The sequence below is a fragment of the Mirounga leonina genome, unplaced genomic scaffold (assembly GCF_011800145.1).
Source record: "Mirounga leonina isolate KUSES-001 unplaced genomic scaffold, KU_Mleo_1.0 Mir_98, whole genome shotgun sequence".
Classification (NCBI taxonomy): Eukaryota; Metazoa; Chordata; class Mammalia; order Carnivora; family Phocidae; genus Mirounga; species Mirounga leonina.
In genome coordinates, this window is record NW_023270921.1 from 2556611 (window position 1) to 2575735 (window position 19125).

Genomic DNA, 19125 nt, shown 5'->3' on the forward strand with positions numbered 1-19125 from the left:
ACTTGTCATGTATCTTAAATAGTTTTACTAGATTTAGTAGATTGCACCTTAGTCTTTTTGTATCCATTGTGGCACTTAGTGTGAGGCACATGTTGTTTAATCAACAATGATAAAATATTTTTGCAGAAGGCTCATGAAAGAATTTAAGTTTCATCTAATCTGCCAACCTTGACAGGGAAAAAAAACATTGAATCAAATATGCTTCCTTAGTAACTGAATGCTGCTGAGTAATTAACCTACTATAGATTCTGAAGATCAGACTGTTTACATGGACTCTTTCTGTCCATTCTTCTGTAACCAGAAATGTTAGGTGAGTGTCTCCACAGGGAAACATTTAGTCTCTGGTTGGACAAGCTGGGTAGGAAATGAAACTAACCAAAAGGAGGATGGGAGCACCAGTATCCAAACTCTGCATCCTGTGTTCTGGCTACAAACACGTTACACATAAAGAAAGCTCCACAGTATATTTGCTCTGTGTTTTTGCTAAGGATCCTCTTATATAGACAATAAACAGTAAAACCACTTAGATAACTCATCTGTTCCCTAAGTAAATTAACATATGAAAATACTTAGGACAAGAAAAGCACTCAACAAATGTTAGTTTTTGTTTTGGTTTTAATATTGTTTCATTCTTTAAAGTTGTGCTGACCAATAAGGCAGCTGCTAGCCTCATGTGGCTACTGAGCCCTTGAAATGTTACTTCTCCATACTGATTTGTGCTCTGAGTATAAAACACACTGAATTTCAAAGACTTAGTATGGAAAAAAGAATGTCATATAGCTCATTAATAATTTTTATTTTTAATGATTGCATACTAGTTTGGTATATCAAGTTAGATAAAATATATTATTTAAGTGAATTTCAGCTTTGCTTTTTATTGTATTAATGTGACTACTAGAAAATTTTAAATTACATATGCAGATCACATTTGTGACCTGCATTATATTTCTATACTGTATGCAAATATTCATTAAGAATCTTGATCAGCTAAGAGAAAAGGAAAAAGAACAAATTATAACTGAACAAATATGAACTATTTTCTTATTAAGATTGAAATTAAATGTGGGGGATTTTTTCATTGTTTTGTGGTCAGTTTTAAACTTTAAGAAACTATACTAACATTTTATATCTAATGAAAAATAATTCCTATTTCTAGGTTACTAGTTGGTTCACCTTGGAGTGGCTTTCCTGAGAACCGAATGGGAGATGTGTATAAATGTCCTGTTGATCTGTCCAATGCTACATGTGAAAAGCTAAATTTGGAAAGTAAGTAGTAATTAGCAATATGACTTTTTACAAATAACAAGATCTCATTTGATGTAACTCTAATTTAAAAAAATAACAAAATCAATCATAGTCTGTCTTGAAGAAACATAGACAACTTTTTTGCCTTTATTATCTTTAGTCATATGGGGTCCAATTGTATCCAAATTTCCAACACAGCTTAAAGACCTGATTTAATAAGATACATGAGAAATGTGCTGCCTCTTGGACCATCTACCCCCAGACTGTGGACCAGTTTCCATCAATGTTCAGGATTATTTTGCTGATTATTTATAGATATCTAAGTCTAACCATACCTCTTTCCCTCCTCAAAACAAACCATTAGGTATAGACCTGTCAATACTAGTGTTGCTTTTAGAGATGCTGAGAAACACTCTGTTGCATTCTAATAAAAAAAAATTGTCACTATTTAGAATACTTCGTAATTGTTTGTATTTACTATTTTACATGGCTAGTCTCATGATTTCCTTTTAAAATTCAGTCATTAATGTTTTGGGCCAGCTTCTACTGTATGCATTTTTTTATAACACTTTAAGGATTTTTTTTTTTCTGATCCATAATAAAACATTAGATGGAGCTGTTGTGACCTTGAAAAGAGTAGGTTGGCAAATTGTAGACCAAATAGTGTCCTCAGGTTTGTATTGTTTGGCCAGCATTTTGTTTTTAAAAAATTTAAATTTAAATGCCTGTAAGTCATGCCCTTTACAGACACTACCCCCTAATATCTGACATTCTGTAACCTCACTCATTTAAGTGTACAAGCTACCAGATCACTGAAGGCCTCCTTTCTTTACATGTGATTATGTAATGTGAGTACCTGGATATATGACACCAAATTCAATGCTACACATAAGCATCAGTGTGGGGGTCTTTTTTTAAACAAGTTTAAATAAATGGTGAAGATTTATTCACTTTTTAAAATATTTTTCCCTTTGAAAGGTGCCACAAGCATTCCCAATGTTACTGAAATGAAAACCAACATGAGCCTTGGCTTGACTCTCACAAGGAACATGGGCACTGGAGGATTTCTCGTGAGTGTTTACCTTTCAAATTCCCATCTATTTCAAGAAAGTATGAAGTTAGTGTCTTCTCACCATCCCACCTATCAAATCAAATCTTGACACTTAAATATTAGAGTTTGCTTTTGGATAAATCATCCATTGTGGATATACAACATGAAATGCCCATCTGTTGATGTATAGACTTCTTAAGATATTCAGCAAAAGCATTGCCACAGAATGTCTTAGAGAAAAGCAACACAAGGAACACCGATTCTTTGCCCTTGGAAAGTACTCTTAGCATTTGTTGATAATAGCAGAATTCCAGGTCTCATTTCTCCTTCCCGTAGGAACATTCAAGATAGGTACTGCTAATTCAGAGAGTGGATTTCAAAGCTGAAGAGTATTTCTGTCTTTAATCCTTTGCTGTAACTGTTGGTAAATCTGATATCATCTAAGTCATGGCTTGGTCTCTTCTTATTTCATATTAGTGTTTACTCTCATTTAGTTTCTAGAATGCTGAGGAAAGAATCACAAATCAGTGAGAAAAAAATACCTTCTTTAACAAGCGGTCTGGGGACAATTAATTGGTTAATAACTTGTATATTCAAATATGCTTTCAAGTGAATTAAAGAGTTAATATTAAAAACTGGAAGAAAATGGAAATTTTCTGAAAGACGGAAAAATTTCTGAGCTTAGAACTAACAGGAGAAATAATATAGGAAATTGTTGAAAATATCTGACTATATTAAAAAATGAAAACCATCACATACCAAAAAAAATTTTAAGGCAAATAAAAACCCAATTTTATTAGACATTCCTACCAGCTCATAGATGATCCTAGTTATATCGCCCTGTTAAAATAGCCATAGAATGCTTAATTTAACTTTACATTAGTTATGTCTATATGATTGACATGCTAACTTAAAAGCCTATGTGTATAATAACTAAATTATTCTAAAAATATAATCAATTTTTAACAATGTCTTTCTACTTTTACTAATAGATACTAGTATTCAGACATTGGTATTCAGATATCAGGTATTGCTTATAATATGTGTAATTCAAAGCAAAATGAATATTGCAATGAATCTTCACAGTTTATGATATCCCAAAGTCTTTATAATAGCGTTGCTTTCCTCTTTTTTTTTTTTTTTTTTTTGTTTGCTTGTTTGTTTTTAAGGTTGAATAAATTCAGGAAGAGGAACATATTGAGATATAGGGATTACAGGTTGTACTTCAAAATTTTTAATGTGTAACTTCAGGTAAAGTAATTTAAAACTGCTAGAGAATTTAAGAGATTAATTTAACAATCAATGTAGCAAGCAGAGAAGGCGCAAAGGGGGAGGGAGGGAGAGAGAGAGAGGAAAAAAAAGAAAGAAAAAAAAAGCCAAAGCTTCCTTTACATACCTAAAAGGTCAAAATCTTAAGATACTCTTAAGAATTATGTGGAAAAGACTGACAATCATCACATTTTTTTTTTTAAACTTCTTAAGTTCTGGGCTTAAAGCAGGAATGTAGTTCTGGCATTAACAATTGGCATATTCTAATTTCAACTTCTAAATGCTGTTTTCCATTGCTTTTAAAACAAAAAAAAAAGATCTTGAATATTTCATGAGTTACTGTTTTTCAAGGTGATTTAAAAAAAAACGATTGGGGATGGGGATATAGGAATCAATAATTGGTATCTGTTATTTGGTAAACTAACCAAAGCCGTCAATTGTGATTGTCCCTTAACTAACTGGCAAAATGAACCAGTTTTATAGGAGGAAGAACTATGGCTTATTCATTGAGCACGAAATATGACCACAGCTGCTTTTCCTTCGAGCAACCAACAATTACTGGATCAAATAAATTCCCTTTTATTCTTCCAATTGCTTTTTGCAAGTTCACACTTTTTTGTTAAGCTTTAATAATTGATCCACAGCTTTACCTAATGTTAAACTTTGTAGGTGCTCTTTAAGATCTTGTCTAGACTTCTCTTTCCCATTTTTGTCCTTTTACATCTAGCAATTTTAATATTATTTAATGTGACGTTTTCTGTGTGATTTAATCACAACTGAAGCAGGAGTTCTTGGCATTCAAGGGCTGCTGAAAAAGAGAGATTTGAGGCTGGGTTGACGGGACTATGAAGAATTGTAGTATGTCTGGTGTGGGCAGGGAGACAAGTGGTAGTTTGGATGACCTAAGGTTTTATGTAGTAGAAAAAGGGGGATCAGAAGTCCTCAAATAAATACTTTAGAACAAAGTCAGAAACTGGCAGTTCATGAACATCATTGTGTTTGTTGAGCCCATAGAGTTTTTTGGGGGTTTTTTTAATTGAATTTTCACAAAGAATTTGTCCTCTCAGGCCCTCCTTGAAAATTGGAAAGATCTGGCAAGGCTGGCAATGGGCAAGAGCCATGGTGGCTGCCCCTGGGTTCTTCATTCATCATGGCGTCTATACCAGCCCAGAACACTCCTAGGTTCCTGCCTGGCCCTGGGGCTTGTGGGCCTATGGTTTCTGCTGAATAGAATAAGAGGTAGTAGACAGAGAGCATAGTAGTATAAGTGAGTGGTATAATCTTTGTTCAAGAATAATAATAGCAATGAAGCTGGCTTACAATTATGTAGCATTTTGCTATTTACCCTGCACTGTTCTAAATGTTTTATATCTATAGACCCACTTAATCTTTACAACAACCTTAAAAGATAATAGGTATGATTATCCTCGTTTACAGATTCAGCCCCTGAGGCCCAGGTAACTGAGAGACCGAAGAGGAAGGAAAGCACCCGCTTTCTCTAGCTTGGGGGGTGACCAGAGGGGCTTCTCCCTGCACCATCAAGACCTGCCTCCCAGCCCAGCGGCCACCTTCTTTCTCCCTTACTTCTGGTTGCTCTTTCTTTCTGAGACACTTTCTCTCAGAGGCTTTTTTTTGATCTGTTAGTTCGTTACAAGAGTTGACAATTCCTAGTATCTGGTAAAATCATAGAAATGATCTCTGAGTTTTACCAATGGAGACGTAGAGGACTCATGTTTTCCATGTTTTGTCATTGCTCTCATTTCTCTGAAGACGTGTGGGCCCCTGTGGGCACAGCAGTGTGGAAGTCAATATTACACAACTGGGGTTTGTTCTGACGTCAGTCCCGATTTTCAGCTCTTGACCAGCTTTGCACCTGCAGTTCAGAGTAAGTGATGAATGTGCAGAGGGTCTGAGCAATGCCTTACATGAAGGGGGAAGGTGGGATTTATCAAGTGCCACCCAACTCCTCAAGTCCATTTTACTTTGTTCCATTTGCATATGTGTGTGAAGACTGAATTACCTATGGAAATCTGTTTCTTTCATCTTTTCCTGTGTAGCCTGCCCTTCCCTCATAGATGTTGTGGTTGTGTGTGATGAATCAAACAGTATTTATCCCTGGGATGCAGTAAAGAATTTTTTGGAAAAATTTGTCCAAGGCCTGGATATAGGCCCCAAAAAAACACAGGTATGGATTTGAATAATACATACACTAACCCACAGCTTTCTTTCTGAGAAAATATTGTTAGCTATGACGTCTTAATTTTTGCATTTGTCAGATCCCCATATTAAATGCATTTAATGGTAATCTTGACAGTTAATTGAAACTTGTACTACATTGAGTTGTTCTGTCTATGCCTTTGCCCAATGCTGGTTTTTGAGATTTGAGACTTCTGTTTCTGACACAAGCATCGGATGTGGGATAGAGCATTTTGTGTGTGTGTGAGAAAGAGAGAGAGAGTGGAAGTGGGGGGAGGGGCATAGGGAGAGAGAGAGAGAGAGAGAATCTCAAGCAGGCTCCACGCCCAGCACAGAGCCTGACTCGGGGCTCGATCTCACGACCCTGAGATCATGACCTGAGCTGAAATCAACAGTCGGATGCTTAACTGACTGAGCCACCCAGGCATCCCTGAGATATAGCATTTTAATCCTCTTTAGTTGCTTATTTTTCCCTCCTATAACTCATGAATTTATTAATACATTTTAAAATCCTGTATGTATTCTTTCTTGACAGCCACTTGGACTAATAATTTCTTTTTATTGTTTGCTGGTAAAACAATTGTCCTTGAATTCTGGAATTTTTTTATAAAGAAGTCCATAGACAGTATAATCCTATCTTTCATTATTTTTTAGTCTTTTATCATATTTTAGTCTATCCTTCCTTTTTTACACAGGACACTTCTTTTAAATAATTTTGTGTAGCTGCCTGTGTTTTAATGAGTCTTTAATTTGCTTTTCTGTCTTCTTGAGATAGGCATCCAAAACTCAGGAACAGAAGCTTCTCACTTTCCAAAAACCAAATAGCATTTATTGTTAAAGTTTTGGGTCTTTTTTCTTTCTTTTTTATTGGATTTGCCATTTCATGGCTTATTCTGGTTGTAGAACCAACATCAACAGGAACCAGTTCACAGTTACCAGTGTATGTTTTTGGGTTGTTCCTGTCATCTGAGGCCTTAGTGTCCAACATCTAGTAACAATTGTTGGAACATTTCCCCCTAAATGTTTTGCAGTTAGCTATATTGAAATTTGATTTTCTGCTTTCCTGTACAGTATTACAAAATATTATTGTATGTTTTCCCCATTGACATTGCTTTTCAATACCTAAAGGACACTAATGTCCACTGAAACTTTGGAGGTTTCACTGTGTGATACTTCTGTGAATAAGACTATGTGTAGGGGCACGTGGGTGGCTCAGTCAGTTAAGTGTCTGACTTGAGCTCAGGTCATGATCTCAGGGTCCTGGGATCAAGCCCCACATCAAGCCCCATGGCAGGCTCCATGCTCAGCAGAGAGTCTCCTTGTCCCTCTCCCTCTGCCCCTCCCCCAGCTCGTGCTCTCTCTCTCTCTCTCTCTCTCTCAAATAAATAAAATCTTTTTTAAAAAGACTAGGTATGGCACTGATTTCTGTATAGCACCATCTTAAGGCCCATCATAAGAGAAGTGTTCCTAAGTATCTGCTTATTTTATCTGTCTCTAAATGGATTACCCCCATTACAAGATTTACTCTATTTCATAGTCTCTCGCAAGGAATTTAAGGCCTTCCTCTTCTTGTCTTCCTACCCTAATACATCTTTTTCATCTCTAGAGGTGCTTTACAAAGTCTCTTTTTCTTCCAATCTAAATTTGACCTTTCTGTAAGTCCTAATATACTACATTTCTTTGAGTCTTCTATGCATCACTCCCCTTTCTCACACCGAAGTTCTGGGGCTGTCATGGGAGTTTCTAACATCTTCCTCTCATTTTAGACTTTTAAATCCTTAGAGTTATTTTTGACCCATCCTCTCTCTCAAGTCTTACATCCTATCCTAAGGAGAAGGCTCCAGCAATATCATGTTTTTCACATCTTCCTAATGCCTACTTGATTGCTTCCTAGCAAAAGTAGCTGATTGAACTCAGAAATCCAGGCCTTGCACCTTCCACCTTCCTTACAGACTGACCTCTATTTTAGAGACCTTTTTACCACTAATCTCCTATTGCCACTTCTTGTTCTGAAAGCCCCCAACTCCTAGGCATAGAGGATGATTTCAGTGCTGAGAACCAGGATGTTAATAGAAGTGTTTGGCCTTCTTGATCTAAAGGATTAGGATATGTGCCCCAGAATCTTGTTCAGAAGTTATTCTCTCTCTCAGGTCTTTCAAATAAGACTCTCCCTAATGGCATCTTCTCTGAAGGCCAGAAACTTCTTGCCCACATGCTCATATAGCAGGTTTCTTCCAAAAATGCTGAAGTCTGTGATTAGAGGAAATCCAGAACAATAAATTGACTGTGTTGATTAGCTCACTGTTTTGTTTTGGGTTTTTTGTATTCAAATCTAATTCTTTGTTTAATATGCAAATATTCTCAATTGATGAGCTGTTATCTTCCATCTATGACTGCTTATAATTGTTTACTAGCTCATATCCATTGTTAATTAGAAAATTTATATCATTTAATCTTCTTGTTAATGAACTTTATTCTAATATTTATCCATATTAAAATATTACAAGACAGTGCTTTAAAATCTATTACTAGATAATCTATAACTATTATAGTTGAAAATATGTAACTGTTACTCTTGAGAACCAAATTATACCAGATAGGACCTCATCTTGCTTATCAACAAGTACTGCTGCTTTTTCCTGACAGCCTCTAACAAAGAAGTCATTCTATTGGAAGAAAAATAACTATTCTTAAGAACAAAATTGGAAATGATTCCCTTATACTATCAGCCCACATCCAGATGCACTTTTGATTTTGATTATATTGGTTAATTAGAAATTATTTATAACTTAATGACAAGCCTTTAATGAACTTCTGCTTTCTTGAAGGTGGGGTTAATTCAGTATGCCAACAATCCAAGAGTTGTATTTAACCTGAACACTTTCAAAACCAAAGCTGAAATGATTGAAGCAACATCCCAGACATACCAGTATGGGGGAGACCTCACAAATACATTCAAAGCAATTCAATATGCAAAGTAAGTTATGATGCTAATAGCCCAATATTTTGATAAAATAGAAGTGCTTGTAAATAAGAAAGACCAAAAAAAAAAAGACAAAAATAATGTACCTGGTACTTAACACTTAAATTAGAAGTAATAAAGAAGAAAAGTTCAAACGTTCTGTCACTTGAACACTTTGAAAAGGCAATAGGAAATGAAATTTTAAAATCTTTGATTTCTAGGACTTTTAAAAGATATTCCATGATTTTTTTAAAGATTGTATATGCGGGACGCCTGGATGGCTCAGTCGTTAAGCGTCTGCCTTCGGCTCGGGTCATGATCCCAGGATCCTGGGATCAAGCCCCGCATTAGGCTCCCTGCTCCGCGGGAAGCCTGCTTCTTCCTCTCCCACTCCCCCTGCTTGTGTTCCCTCTCTCGCTGTCTCTCTCTCTGTCAAATAAATAAATAAAATCTTTAAAAAAAATAAAATAAAGATTGTATATGAAGTAGATGAAATGACATTAAAAGACCTTAGATTAAGTAGGAAATGGAGCGATCTGCAATTATTTGTTAATATTTATCAAGGCCACAAACGACTTGAGCTAATGGAGCACTTCATGCATATTAAGAAGGGTCATAGAATCTTAAATGTTAATGACCTAGGAGTCTGAATTAAATGGAATGGGTTCACTATGCTTATTACAACCCAGGGCAATGTGAATGTTACAACTATGCAACGCTCTTAATTTTTAGCTCAGTTTCTCTATTTTCTCAGCACTCCTGCGTTCATCTTCACTCTGTTTTAATCACGTACCTTTACAAAAATGCTAAAGATTCTCCTATTCTTAAAAAATAAATGAGAAAAATAACTTCACCTTCCCTTAAACCCACTTCCTGCCTTTGTCCTTGTGTTGTGCATTTCTTCCTTCTACTACCATACTCCTTGAAAAATTGTCTTTACTCCCTCCCTCCACTTCCTTGAAACATATGGCTTGCCACCAGGTAAACGTGGGCCTCTTTATCAGCCAGCAACCCAGTGGTCCTGCCTCAAACTTCATCCTCTTTAGCTTCCCTCACTATCTGCTGCTGATGAGCACACACTGCTCTTCCAGCCCCAGTTGCCATGACATCACCAACTTTTAGAATCCCTGCCAACTTTCTGCAACAATTTTGCCTCTTCATTGGCTCCTTTTCCTATTTTTTCTTCACTAAACAGAGACCTCTTTTTTTGTCTCACTTTCCTCTTAGGCATGGTCTCCACTCTCATGGCATCTCCATTAGCCCTGTGTAGGTCACCACATTGCTATGTGGTCAGCTCTGAACTCTCTCCCAGAATTCACACAGGCATCCAGCTGATGCTGGAGATGTTTAATTTGGAGTGTTGGCTCACTTATCAAATTCAGTACATCCTAAACCAGCCTTATTCTTTTCCCTACCCATGCTCACGACTTTTCCATTTTGATTCATGCTACTGCCTTTCCCCTCAGTCATTCAAAGTAAGCACTTGCAGGTTTTCTTTATTCTTTTTGTTCTTCCTTAGTAGCACACGTCTGGCCAGTCACCATGTATCCTATCTTTCCTATTTCTGCATTTCCTATTGTATCTGCCCCTCCTTTTTTCTGGGTGTATATGTTAGTTGCTGTTTCTATCAACTGGTGACTTTCCCTATATGTCTCAAAAGTGGATTTCCTACAAGTGGATTGATTTGGTTAATCTCTATTGTCCCTATTGAGATGTTCTTTTGGGCCACACCATTTCACAGGCTGTGGCCAGTTAATAGGTCAGTTGCTAACTGGCAAAGTGCCCTTTATGGCCTGGTAACCTAGACTCAGAGGAACAGTAGGTTGACATGGAGAATGGCCTAGAAGGAGCTACAAACTGCAGAGGGCCTGTGTTTTCAGCAGGAAGTATGGATGTGGTATTTTTCCCTGGAAGGAGCTCAGGGACCTGGTAAGATCTCCTCACAAAAAGAATGGCCACTGTCTGTTAAGATGTGACTTTTTGGCTTTTATCATCTTTTCAGAACTTTGGTTTTCTCTCCTGTACCATCATCTTGCTCTTACCACTATTTCCCAAGCTAATTGAAGTCTTTCCATTGTTAGGAGAATCACCTAACTTCTTACTCACACCTTCCAGAAGTTAATTACCTTTTCTTCTCTTTTCTTTTCTTCATTTCTTTTTTTCTTTCTTTCTTTCTTTCTTTCTTTCTTTCTTTCTTTCTTTCTTTCTTTCTTTCTTTCTTTCTTTCTTTCTCTTGGTCTGTTTCTTTACAACATCAAATAGAATTCTGACACTCTTTTAGTAAATATTGCCATTTTCCATTAATCTTATTTCATTGACTGTCTATGGTTATGATTTATTATTCCAAGACCTGAAGTTAATCAGAACAAATGAGGCACAGTTTCTACCCTCAGAAATCTTATAATCATACATGAATTCTACCATGTGTCATAAAGAGTATAATTCACTCAACAGGTATTTCATGTGAGTACTGTATTCAAATTTGTCTGGGTGACAAATATGAAATATTTTTCTACACTTCAACATTCTGTTGTGTAGGAAAGTTTTAGGGAATAAAATGATATTCTCAGTTTTAAACATGTTGAAATTAAAGTGTCCCTTGCACATTCAGGTGAAAATATTCAGCAGGCATTGAATGTATAAATATGAAATAGGAGAGATGAATGGAAATAGATGTAGACTTTAAGGTGTCATCATACAGGTGGTAGGTAGTCCAAAGGAGTGGGTGGCATTCCCCAGAAAGAATGTGCAACAGGAGTATCCAATAGACAGGAAAAAAGTTGTTAGACAACTGGATACCGATCTAGAAACAAAATAAAGCTGAATTCCTGACTCACTCCTTGAATCAAAATAAATTTCAGCTGCACCAAAATTTAAATCTAAGAAAATGTAATTATTAAGGGACTATGAGAAACTTGGGAAATTAAAGAAACAAGTCTAGAGATAAGAGGTCCTTTTAAAATACCATGTCAAATATAAAAGAATACACATAAAAAACTAATAAAATTGATGTCAAAATATGCAATTTATATACAGAGGTAATACCACTAAAATTTAAAAGATTAATGAACTGAGGAAAATATTTGTGATATATATGAAAAAGATGATTTTCTTAATTAACAAAGAGCTCTTACTAATTAGAAAATAATGAACAATACAAAGAAAAATGGTCAAAGATAAAAGAAAAATCAAGAGTTCATAGAGAAAAAATACAAATGGCTAATAAACATAAAATATTCATTATCTCGGGCGCCTGGGTGGCTCAGTTGGTTAAGCGACTGCCTTCAGCTCAGGTCATGATCCCAGGGTCTTGGGATCGAGTCCCGCATTGGGCTCCCTGCTCTGCAGGGAGCCTGCTTCTCCCTCTCCCACTCCCCCTGCTTGTGTTCCCTCTCTCGCTGTGTCTCTCTCTGTCAAATAAATAAATAAAATCTTTTAAAAAAAAATATTCATTATCTCTTCATAATGAAAAAAACACATATTAAGACAATTATATATTCTCACTTATCAGAATGTCCCCAATTTAAAAGTTTAATAATCCTCATTGTTAAGGAAAGGAGATGGAGATACTTGCATTCTTTTACATTATGGAAATACAAATTGGTAGAAATTTTTAGAGTCCAATTTTGCAATATCTTTCAAAGTTTGAAATGTGTAAATCTTTTGTCCCAGTAATTTCACTACTAAGATTTTATCCTACTAATACATTTGGAAAAGTATGCCAAGATATATACACAAGGACATTTATTACAGCATTACTTGTAAAACTCAAAATGGCCTAAATGCACAATAATGGAGAATTGGTTAAACTACGGTTACCCCCAAATAATGAAATATTATGCAGCCATTAAAAAGGAGAGCTTTGGAGGCACCTAGGTGGCTCAGTCAGTTAGGCATCTGCCTTTGACTCAGGTCATGATCTCAAGGTCCTGGGATTGAGCCCAACATCAGACTCCCTGCTTAGCAGGAGTCTGCTTCTCCCTTTCCCTCTGCCCCTTCCCACCTCACTACTTGTGCACTCTCTCTTGCTCTTTCTCTCAAATAAATAAGTCAAAATCTTAAAAGAGAGAGCTTTGTATGTGCCTATGTGGAAAGATCTCCATCAAAATGAAAAATTACTGTGTTGGGGCACCTGGGTGGCTCAGTTGGTTAAGTGTCTGCCCCTAGCTCAGGTCATGATCCCAGGGTCTTGGGATGGAGTCCTGCATCAGGCTCCTTGCTCAGCAGGGACCCTGCTTCTCCCTCTCCCTCTGCTGCTCCCCCTGCTTGTGCTCTCTCTCTCTCTCCCTCTCTCTCTCTGTCAGATAAATGAATAAAGTCTTTTTAAAAAATGAAAAATAATTGGCTAGCCTATGTCCCCATTTGCATGAACATTTGAGGAGTAGATTACGCATATACATCTAAATAAAATGTTTTCTATAAGGAAACAAACAGATAAAGGTGGTTACCTTTGGAACAGTGGCTTGGTGTCAGATTTTTATTTTATACCTTTCCAAATGCTTTGACATTCTTTCACCAAGTATATTTATTACTTTTTAAAAAGCAATTTCATATTGAGAAAGTAAATGCAGATCCAGTGAGTAAAACTGGTGATAGGACTGAATATCTTTGCTCTGTTGATTAATATTAATGAATTGAATTTTGTTATCAGAAGATAATCCTAAGGATTCTTGATGTAAATACACACACACATGCCATAGAAACTATGGAAATTATTGTTAATGCCAAGTAAGATTTATATATATTTCCCTATAAGCTGCAAATAGAATGTAGGTAAATATGTCACCAGACCTATAGAGAGAAATTCTAAGTCACAGTAGGTCATGCTCAAAGAAGTTAGTTTCACATTTATATTTCTAACCAGAGGTCCACATATTAGCTTCATCTTTTGATCGTGAGTCTTTAATCTTATCTGCCACAGAGATTCTGCTTATGCAGCAGCGGCTGGAGGACGACCGGGTGCCACCAAAGTAATGGTGGTTGTAACTGATGGTGAATCGCATGACGGTTCAATGTTGAAAGCCGTGATTGATCAATGCAACAATGACAATATACTGAGGTTTGGCATAGCAGTAAGTAGATTTTCTTTTTAGTTGTCTTTCAGTGGATGGGTAAGTGCTCCTTTATAACATCACTTCGCAAGACTGCACTTTCTCATTTGGTGCTCACAGTTTTATAGAAAAGATTTGCACTCAGTCTCGCTTCTTGTTGATTTTCAGTCCTGTTGACGAAGGGGGTGTGGATTTACTTCTCCAGAGGTCCTATTGTGTTCAGAAATAAATACTAGAAAGTGCTAGTAGGGATATTGGAGTACAGCTATAATGACTTTTTTCCCCTCTTCCTCTATTTTTAAGGTTCTTGGGTACTTAAACAGAAACGCCCTTGATACTAAAAATTTAATAAAAGAAATTAAAGCAATTGCCAGTATTCCAACAGAAAGATATTTTTTCAACGTGTCTGATGAAGCCGCTCTACTAGAAAAGGCTGGGACACTAGGAGAACAAATTTTTAGCATTGAAGGTAAAAGAACATCTTTCAAAAACTTTTTTCAAGAATTCTTGATTTTATTACTGTATTCTTGCTCTGTTAATGTTAACTTATATACCTTATATGAAAAGAACTCCTATGGTGACGATTTTCTCTATGGCCCTAATGCTAGACAGGTGACCTGGGTTTTGTTTTACACCAATTTGGTGTGGACTTCAAGCAAAGCATTTCGATTCTGTTGACCTTTATTTCTCCATTTGTAAAAGAAAAGATTTTGATAAAATATTCTTAAAGATTAAAAAAAAAAAGAAAAGAACTCCTATGAATCAGTAATTAAAATAGACAACATGAGTGAGTTGTTCATAAAAGATAAGGTACAAATGGCTGATAAACATAAGAAAATATTCCCAATTTCAGTAATTATTTTAAATTGTAAATTAAATCAATGTTACTTTGTGCCTAAAAGATAGTAATATATAATCTTGGAGATATTATGGGGAAGCAAAGAAGCTCATACACTATTGATAAGATTATAAATTGTATAGCTTTGGGGGGAAGACAATTTAGTAATATCTACTATAACTGTGAACAGTTTTACCTTTTTACCCTGCATAGTTTTTATAATCTAAAAGTTTTACCTTTTTATACTGTTACATAATTTCTGAAATTCTTGAATTCATTTACAACAAACATGTATACTTTTAAAATTAGAAAAACATAGTGAAGATTTTTAATAGTTCAGATTTCAAGGAAACTTGTTATTTCCCAGATCTACAATAATTTACTTAAATGGCCTTGGAAGGTCTAGTCAGTGTAGAAATACCACATATTCAAGAACTCACTGTATGGAACACACTTCCCAGTTGGTAAAAAGTCCCCAAATTCTGGTTCCTGGTTAACCCAAATAACCCAAATAACTCTCAGCAATAAAGAGCTTATTTTACTGAGCACCTATTATAGGTCAAGTTCTCTTTCAGAAACTTGGTCCAAGGGCACTGCTTAAATTAAGTATTCATTCCTTAGTCTTTTCTTCACCTCCTGATTATCCACTGGAGATTTCTACCCAAAAAATATTATTGCTTCTTTAAACATCCAATGGTACTTCTGAGTTGTTGAAATCATTGTCAAAATCTAATGTGCCTTGAGATAATATAAAATAATATAAAATTATTTGGCTACCTATGGTATGACTTATGCTTGTTTGTGGTTGCCTGAACATGAATAATCACAATGCAACCTAAATGCTAATTAGAAATGATTTTGTGCCTTATCTGCTATTTTGGATTTTGGGGAAGCACTGCTCTACTTTATTAAATATTATCTTGGGGCACCTGGCTGGCTTGGTCAGTGTAGCATGCAACTCTTGATCTTAGAGTTGTGAGTTCGAGCCCCATGTTGGGTGTAGAGATTACTTAAAAATAAAAACCTTTAAAAAAATTATCTCTACTCAGCCTGTATACATTATTACATCTTCTAAACAAGTGACTGTGTCGTATGGTATACATTATGTATATCACTCTCTATATCCAAGTGGTAGTCCAGGAATTTATTCCTTTTTGTGAAGATTAATGAAGTGTAATCATTTGACCACACTGTATGGAAAATTAATACTAATTAGGTCCTGTGGTTTGAGTGTCAGAGGCAAGCACATATGTAGAAAGAGGACAAACTTCCTAACTGGTAAAATTCCTACTCCTACTCCTAAAATTCCTAAAAAAACCCTGGATCCTGAAGCCTAACCCAAATAAATATCTGTTTGGTCTTCATTACACATCAACTGCCTGGCTCTTCCAACTGCATCTAAGATGTGTGTACACTTACTAGTACCAATATTTAAAAGCTAAAAATTCAGTTAGTTTTTTAGCTAGTAATAATAATTATTAAAAAAGGCCATCACTTCAGGTTTTATTTTACCTCATCCCGTATGTTGAGTGTTTTTGATATCAGGAGCATCATAAGCATACCAGTAAGTGCATTAATGCATGATCAAGATTAACATCAATTTCAAACACTACCTTGGAAGTCTTGTGGGTTGTTGTTAGAACACTTCCTTAGTGATTTCTCCCTCCCAGAATTTGCCAGCTCTATATTTTTGAGCGAACATCAGAACACTGTGGGGGTATGTGTGTGTGTGTGTCCATATATGTGCATGTGCACATGTGTTCGTGTGTGTATGTGCATGCATGTGTGTTTGAAAATTTGATTTAAAAACTGACAGTGATATAATTCTTGAAATTACCATCTCCCAGGTACTGTTCAAGGAGGAGACAACTTCCAGATGGAAATGTCACAAGTGGGAATCAGCGCAGATTACTCTCCTCAGAACGTGTGTATATCAGATAACTTCCGGCCATGCTGTCATTTGGCTGAACACTTTGGGGCACAGTAGCTTTATATAGAGAGTGGAAAAAACAGCCATCTAGCGATCAACAGTTCTGATTCCCAGTCATAGTCATTCGGTTTCTTTGTGCTGCTGATTTGTCATCTAAAAGATGAAGGATAATAACACCTTCCCTTCCCTGTTTCACGGGGATTTTTTATGGAAAAAAATGGTAATATGCAATGTGTATGAGTACTCCAAGGGACAGGCACTATATTAACTCAAGGGATTATCGTTGCAGGAATTTCCTTTAAATCAATTAACTACTGGAAAAGTTTATTTAAAAACACAAACTCTTGGGGCACCTGGGTGGCTCAGTTGGTTAAGTGACTCCTGATTTTAGCTCAGGTCATGATCCCAGGGTCTTAGGATTGAGCCCACCCCATGCTCAGTGGCATGTCTGCTTGAGATTCTCTCTCTCTCTCTCTCTTCCCCTCCCCCAGCTCTTGCATACACACTCCCTCACTCAAATAAATAAATAAATCTTTAAAAAAACGAAACACAAAACACAAACTCCTGTCATCACTGCCACTCTTGAATTCTGAGGTGCCGAGTATCTCTTTTCAACAAGCAGAGACAGAAGATAGTTGAAAAAAGTGAGAAGTTAGGAAACATGTGAGATGGAAAGCTTTCTTAGCTCAGAAAATGTGTTCTTCCTTCTCATAAACATCCACTTCCCCAGGCTCTGGTTCCAACTCTGCTCAGGGTCCCAGTGGAGCAGTAGGGGGACACAGAGATGGGCAACACTGGAAAAGCTTAGGGAACAGTATGAACTCAGAGGACTTGATTGCCAGAAGGACGGACCAGGAATGGCTTGGTTTTTTGCTCTAGAAGTAAAGGTGCTGACTTCGTCTGGATCACCAATCGTTAGGAATGCTCGTAAAAGTTACGGGTTTTTCCCTCAGAAATACCGCACACAACTTCCTGAGGTTTTTGTACATGTCCTGAAGTCCCTTCCTGCACACTGATGTGGAGTCCCAAATTTATGACAGGCATTAACACAACTTCATGGTCTCTTGTCCTCAAAATGGGACACATTTTCCTTTTTGCTCTATTTTTAATGGCTTATATTTTTCAATCCAAAATCCATATCTTTGATGTTTTCTGAGATCTAAGATCAAAAACTTAAAAATAATAAATCCCATCCTGACAAACCCTGCCCTCTACGATGACTTTCAGCTTTGACGATCCTGGTTGGATTTTGAGTCAGTCCAGAGCATACTGTCCTGGTTTGTGTACCAGCCTCTCCTGGTGCTGTGCTGACCCATGGCTGTTCTCCAAGTAGATAGAATGTCACCCTATGGTAACATAGGGTGTTATATGCAACTGGATGAATCATTGTAGCTCTGCTATCTTCCAATAGATGGACTAGGATATAGATGATGGAGGAACATTTGAGAAGGGGTCAAGAGGAAAGAGGAAGAACATTGGAAAATAGAATAGGTCAGAAGAGGGCCTCCCAAGAGGACGTGGCTGGATAGCAGCAGGGCCCCACCTCTCCTCCTCTGCCAGCCGCACTTCCTACTTCTCAAGCATGCCTCACATCCCACCCTGAGCTTTACTCATGAATATGTGGGACAGGAGGCTCACAACTGTTCGGCATTTGTCCATGTACACCTTTGAATGGAAATTGGAAGATGGCTATGTGCTCCTCCTGTAGGGTAGTAGAGATTTATCTACAGAATGTATCAAGGTAACATGGCCTGGGGGAAGGCTGGTTTTCCAGCACAAAATATAGTAGAACAATGTGGACATATATCAGCATACATTCATATACATTTTACTTCATCATTTTCTCCTTAAATCTAGACCATTTATTTCAATGTTTTGCATACGCTGCATTCTTGTGCTTTAAAGGTAGTTTGTGCTCATGATCTTCATTTTTCAATTATTTCAGGATATTCTGATGCTGGGTGCAGTAGGAGCTTATGCCTGGAGCGGGACTGTTGTCCAGCAGACATCTCATGGACATTTGATCTTTCCTAACCAAGCCTTTGACCAAATTCTGCAAGATAAAAATCACAGTTCGTATTTAGGTAAGGCATAGCAGCATTTGACTCAGCAAATTTAAGTTCCCTTTTTTAAAACGAGCCCCTTGCCGAATCTCGGGATCTGTTCAGCAAAGCCCTTGAAGTGTCATCTAATTATTCTATTTATTGCACATGTTTATGTTGCCTCTTTGCAAATCGGGCCTTATCCTAAAACTTTAATGACACACTGTATTACACTTGCTGATCTCTTCTGGCTGTTCAAGCAGCTGTGATTGTGCTTCTCTAAAATGGAAACAGTTCCTAAAAGCCAATATAGTAAGTGGTAGTCTTATATTACTTTAGAGTTCTTAGTCTTTTTATTCCTATAATAAGCAGCCACGGATTTTGAGCACCTACTATGGGACAGTTCCTGAGCTGGCAAATCTATCTACATAAACATTTTAATCTTTCCAGGGATGCCTAGGTGCCCCAGTTGGTTGAGTGTCTGACTCTTGATCTCAGTTCAGGTCTTGATCTCAGGGTCATGAGTTCAAGCCCTGCATTG

At 36.8% G+C, this 19125-nt stretch overlaps 1 protein-coding gene across 1 annotated transcript in view; it reads left to right on the forward strand.

Annotated features, from left to right (window-relative positions):
• LOC118006689 (integrin alpha-2) overlaps positions 1–19125 on the forward strand; it is a 101659-nt gene that overhangs the window by 41118 nt on the left and 41416 nt on the right. Inside the window, exons 3-11 of the mRNA XM_034999445.1 lie at positions 1157–1266; positions 2224–2315; positions 5336–5450; positions 5623–5750; positions 8590–8738; positions 13645–13795; positions 14078–14243; positions 16460–16536; positions 18488–18626. Of these exons, the coding sequence (XP_034855336.1) occupies positions 1157–1266; positions 2224–2315; positions 5336–5450; positions 5623–5750; positions 8590–8738; positions 13645–13795; positions 14078–14243; positions 16460–16536; positions 18488–18626 (1127 nt within the window). The remainder of the gene's footprint in view (positions 1–1156; positions 1267–2223; positions 2316–5335; positions 5451–5622; positions 5751–8589; positions 8739–13644; positions 13796–14077; positions 14244–16459; positions 16537–18487; positions 18627–19125) is intronic.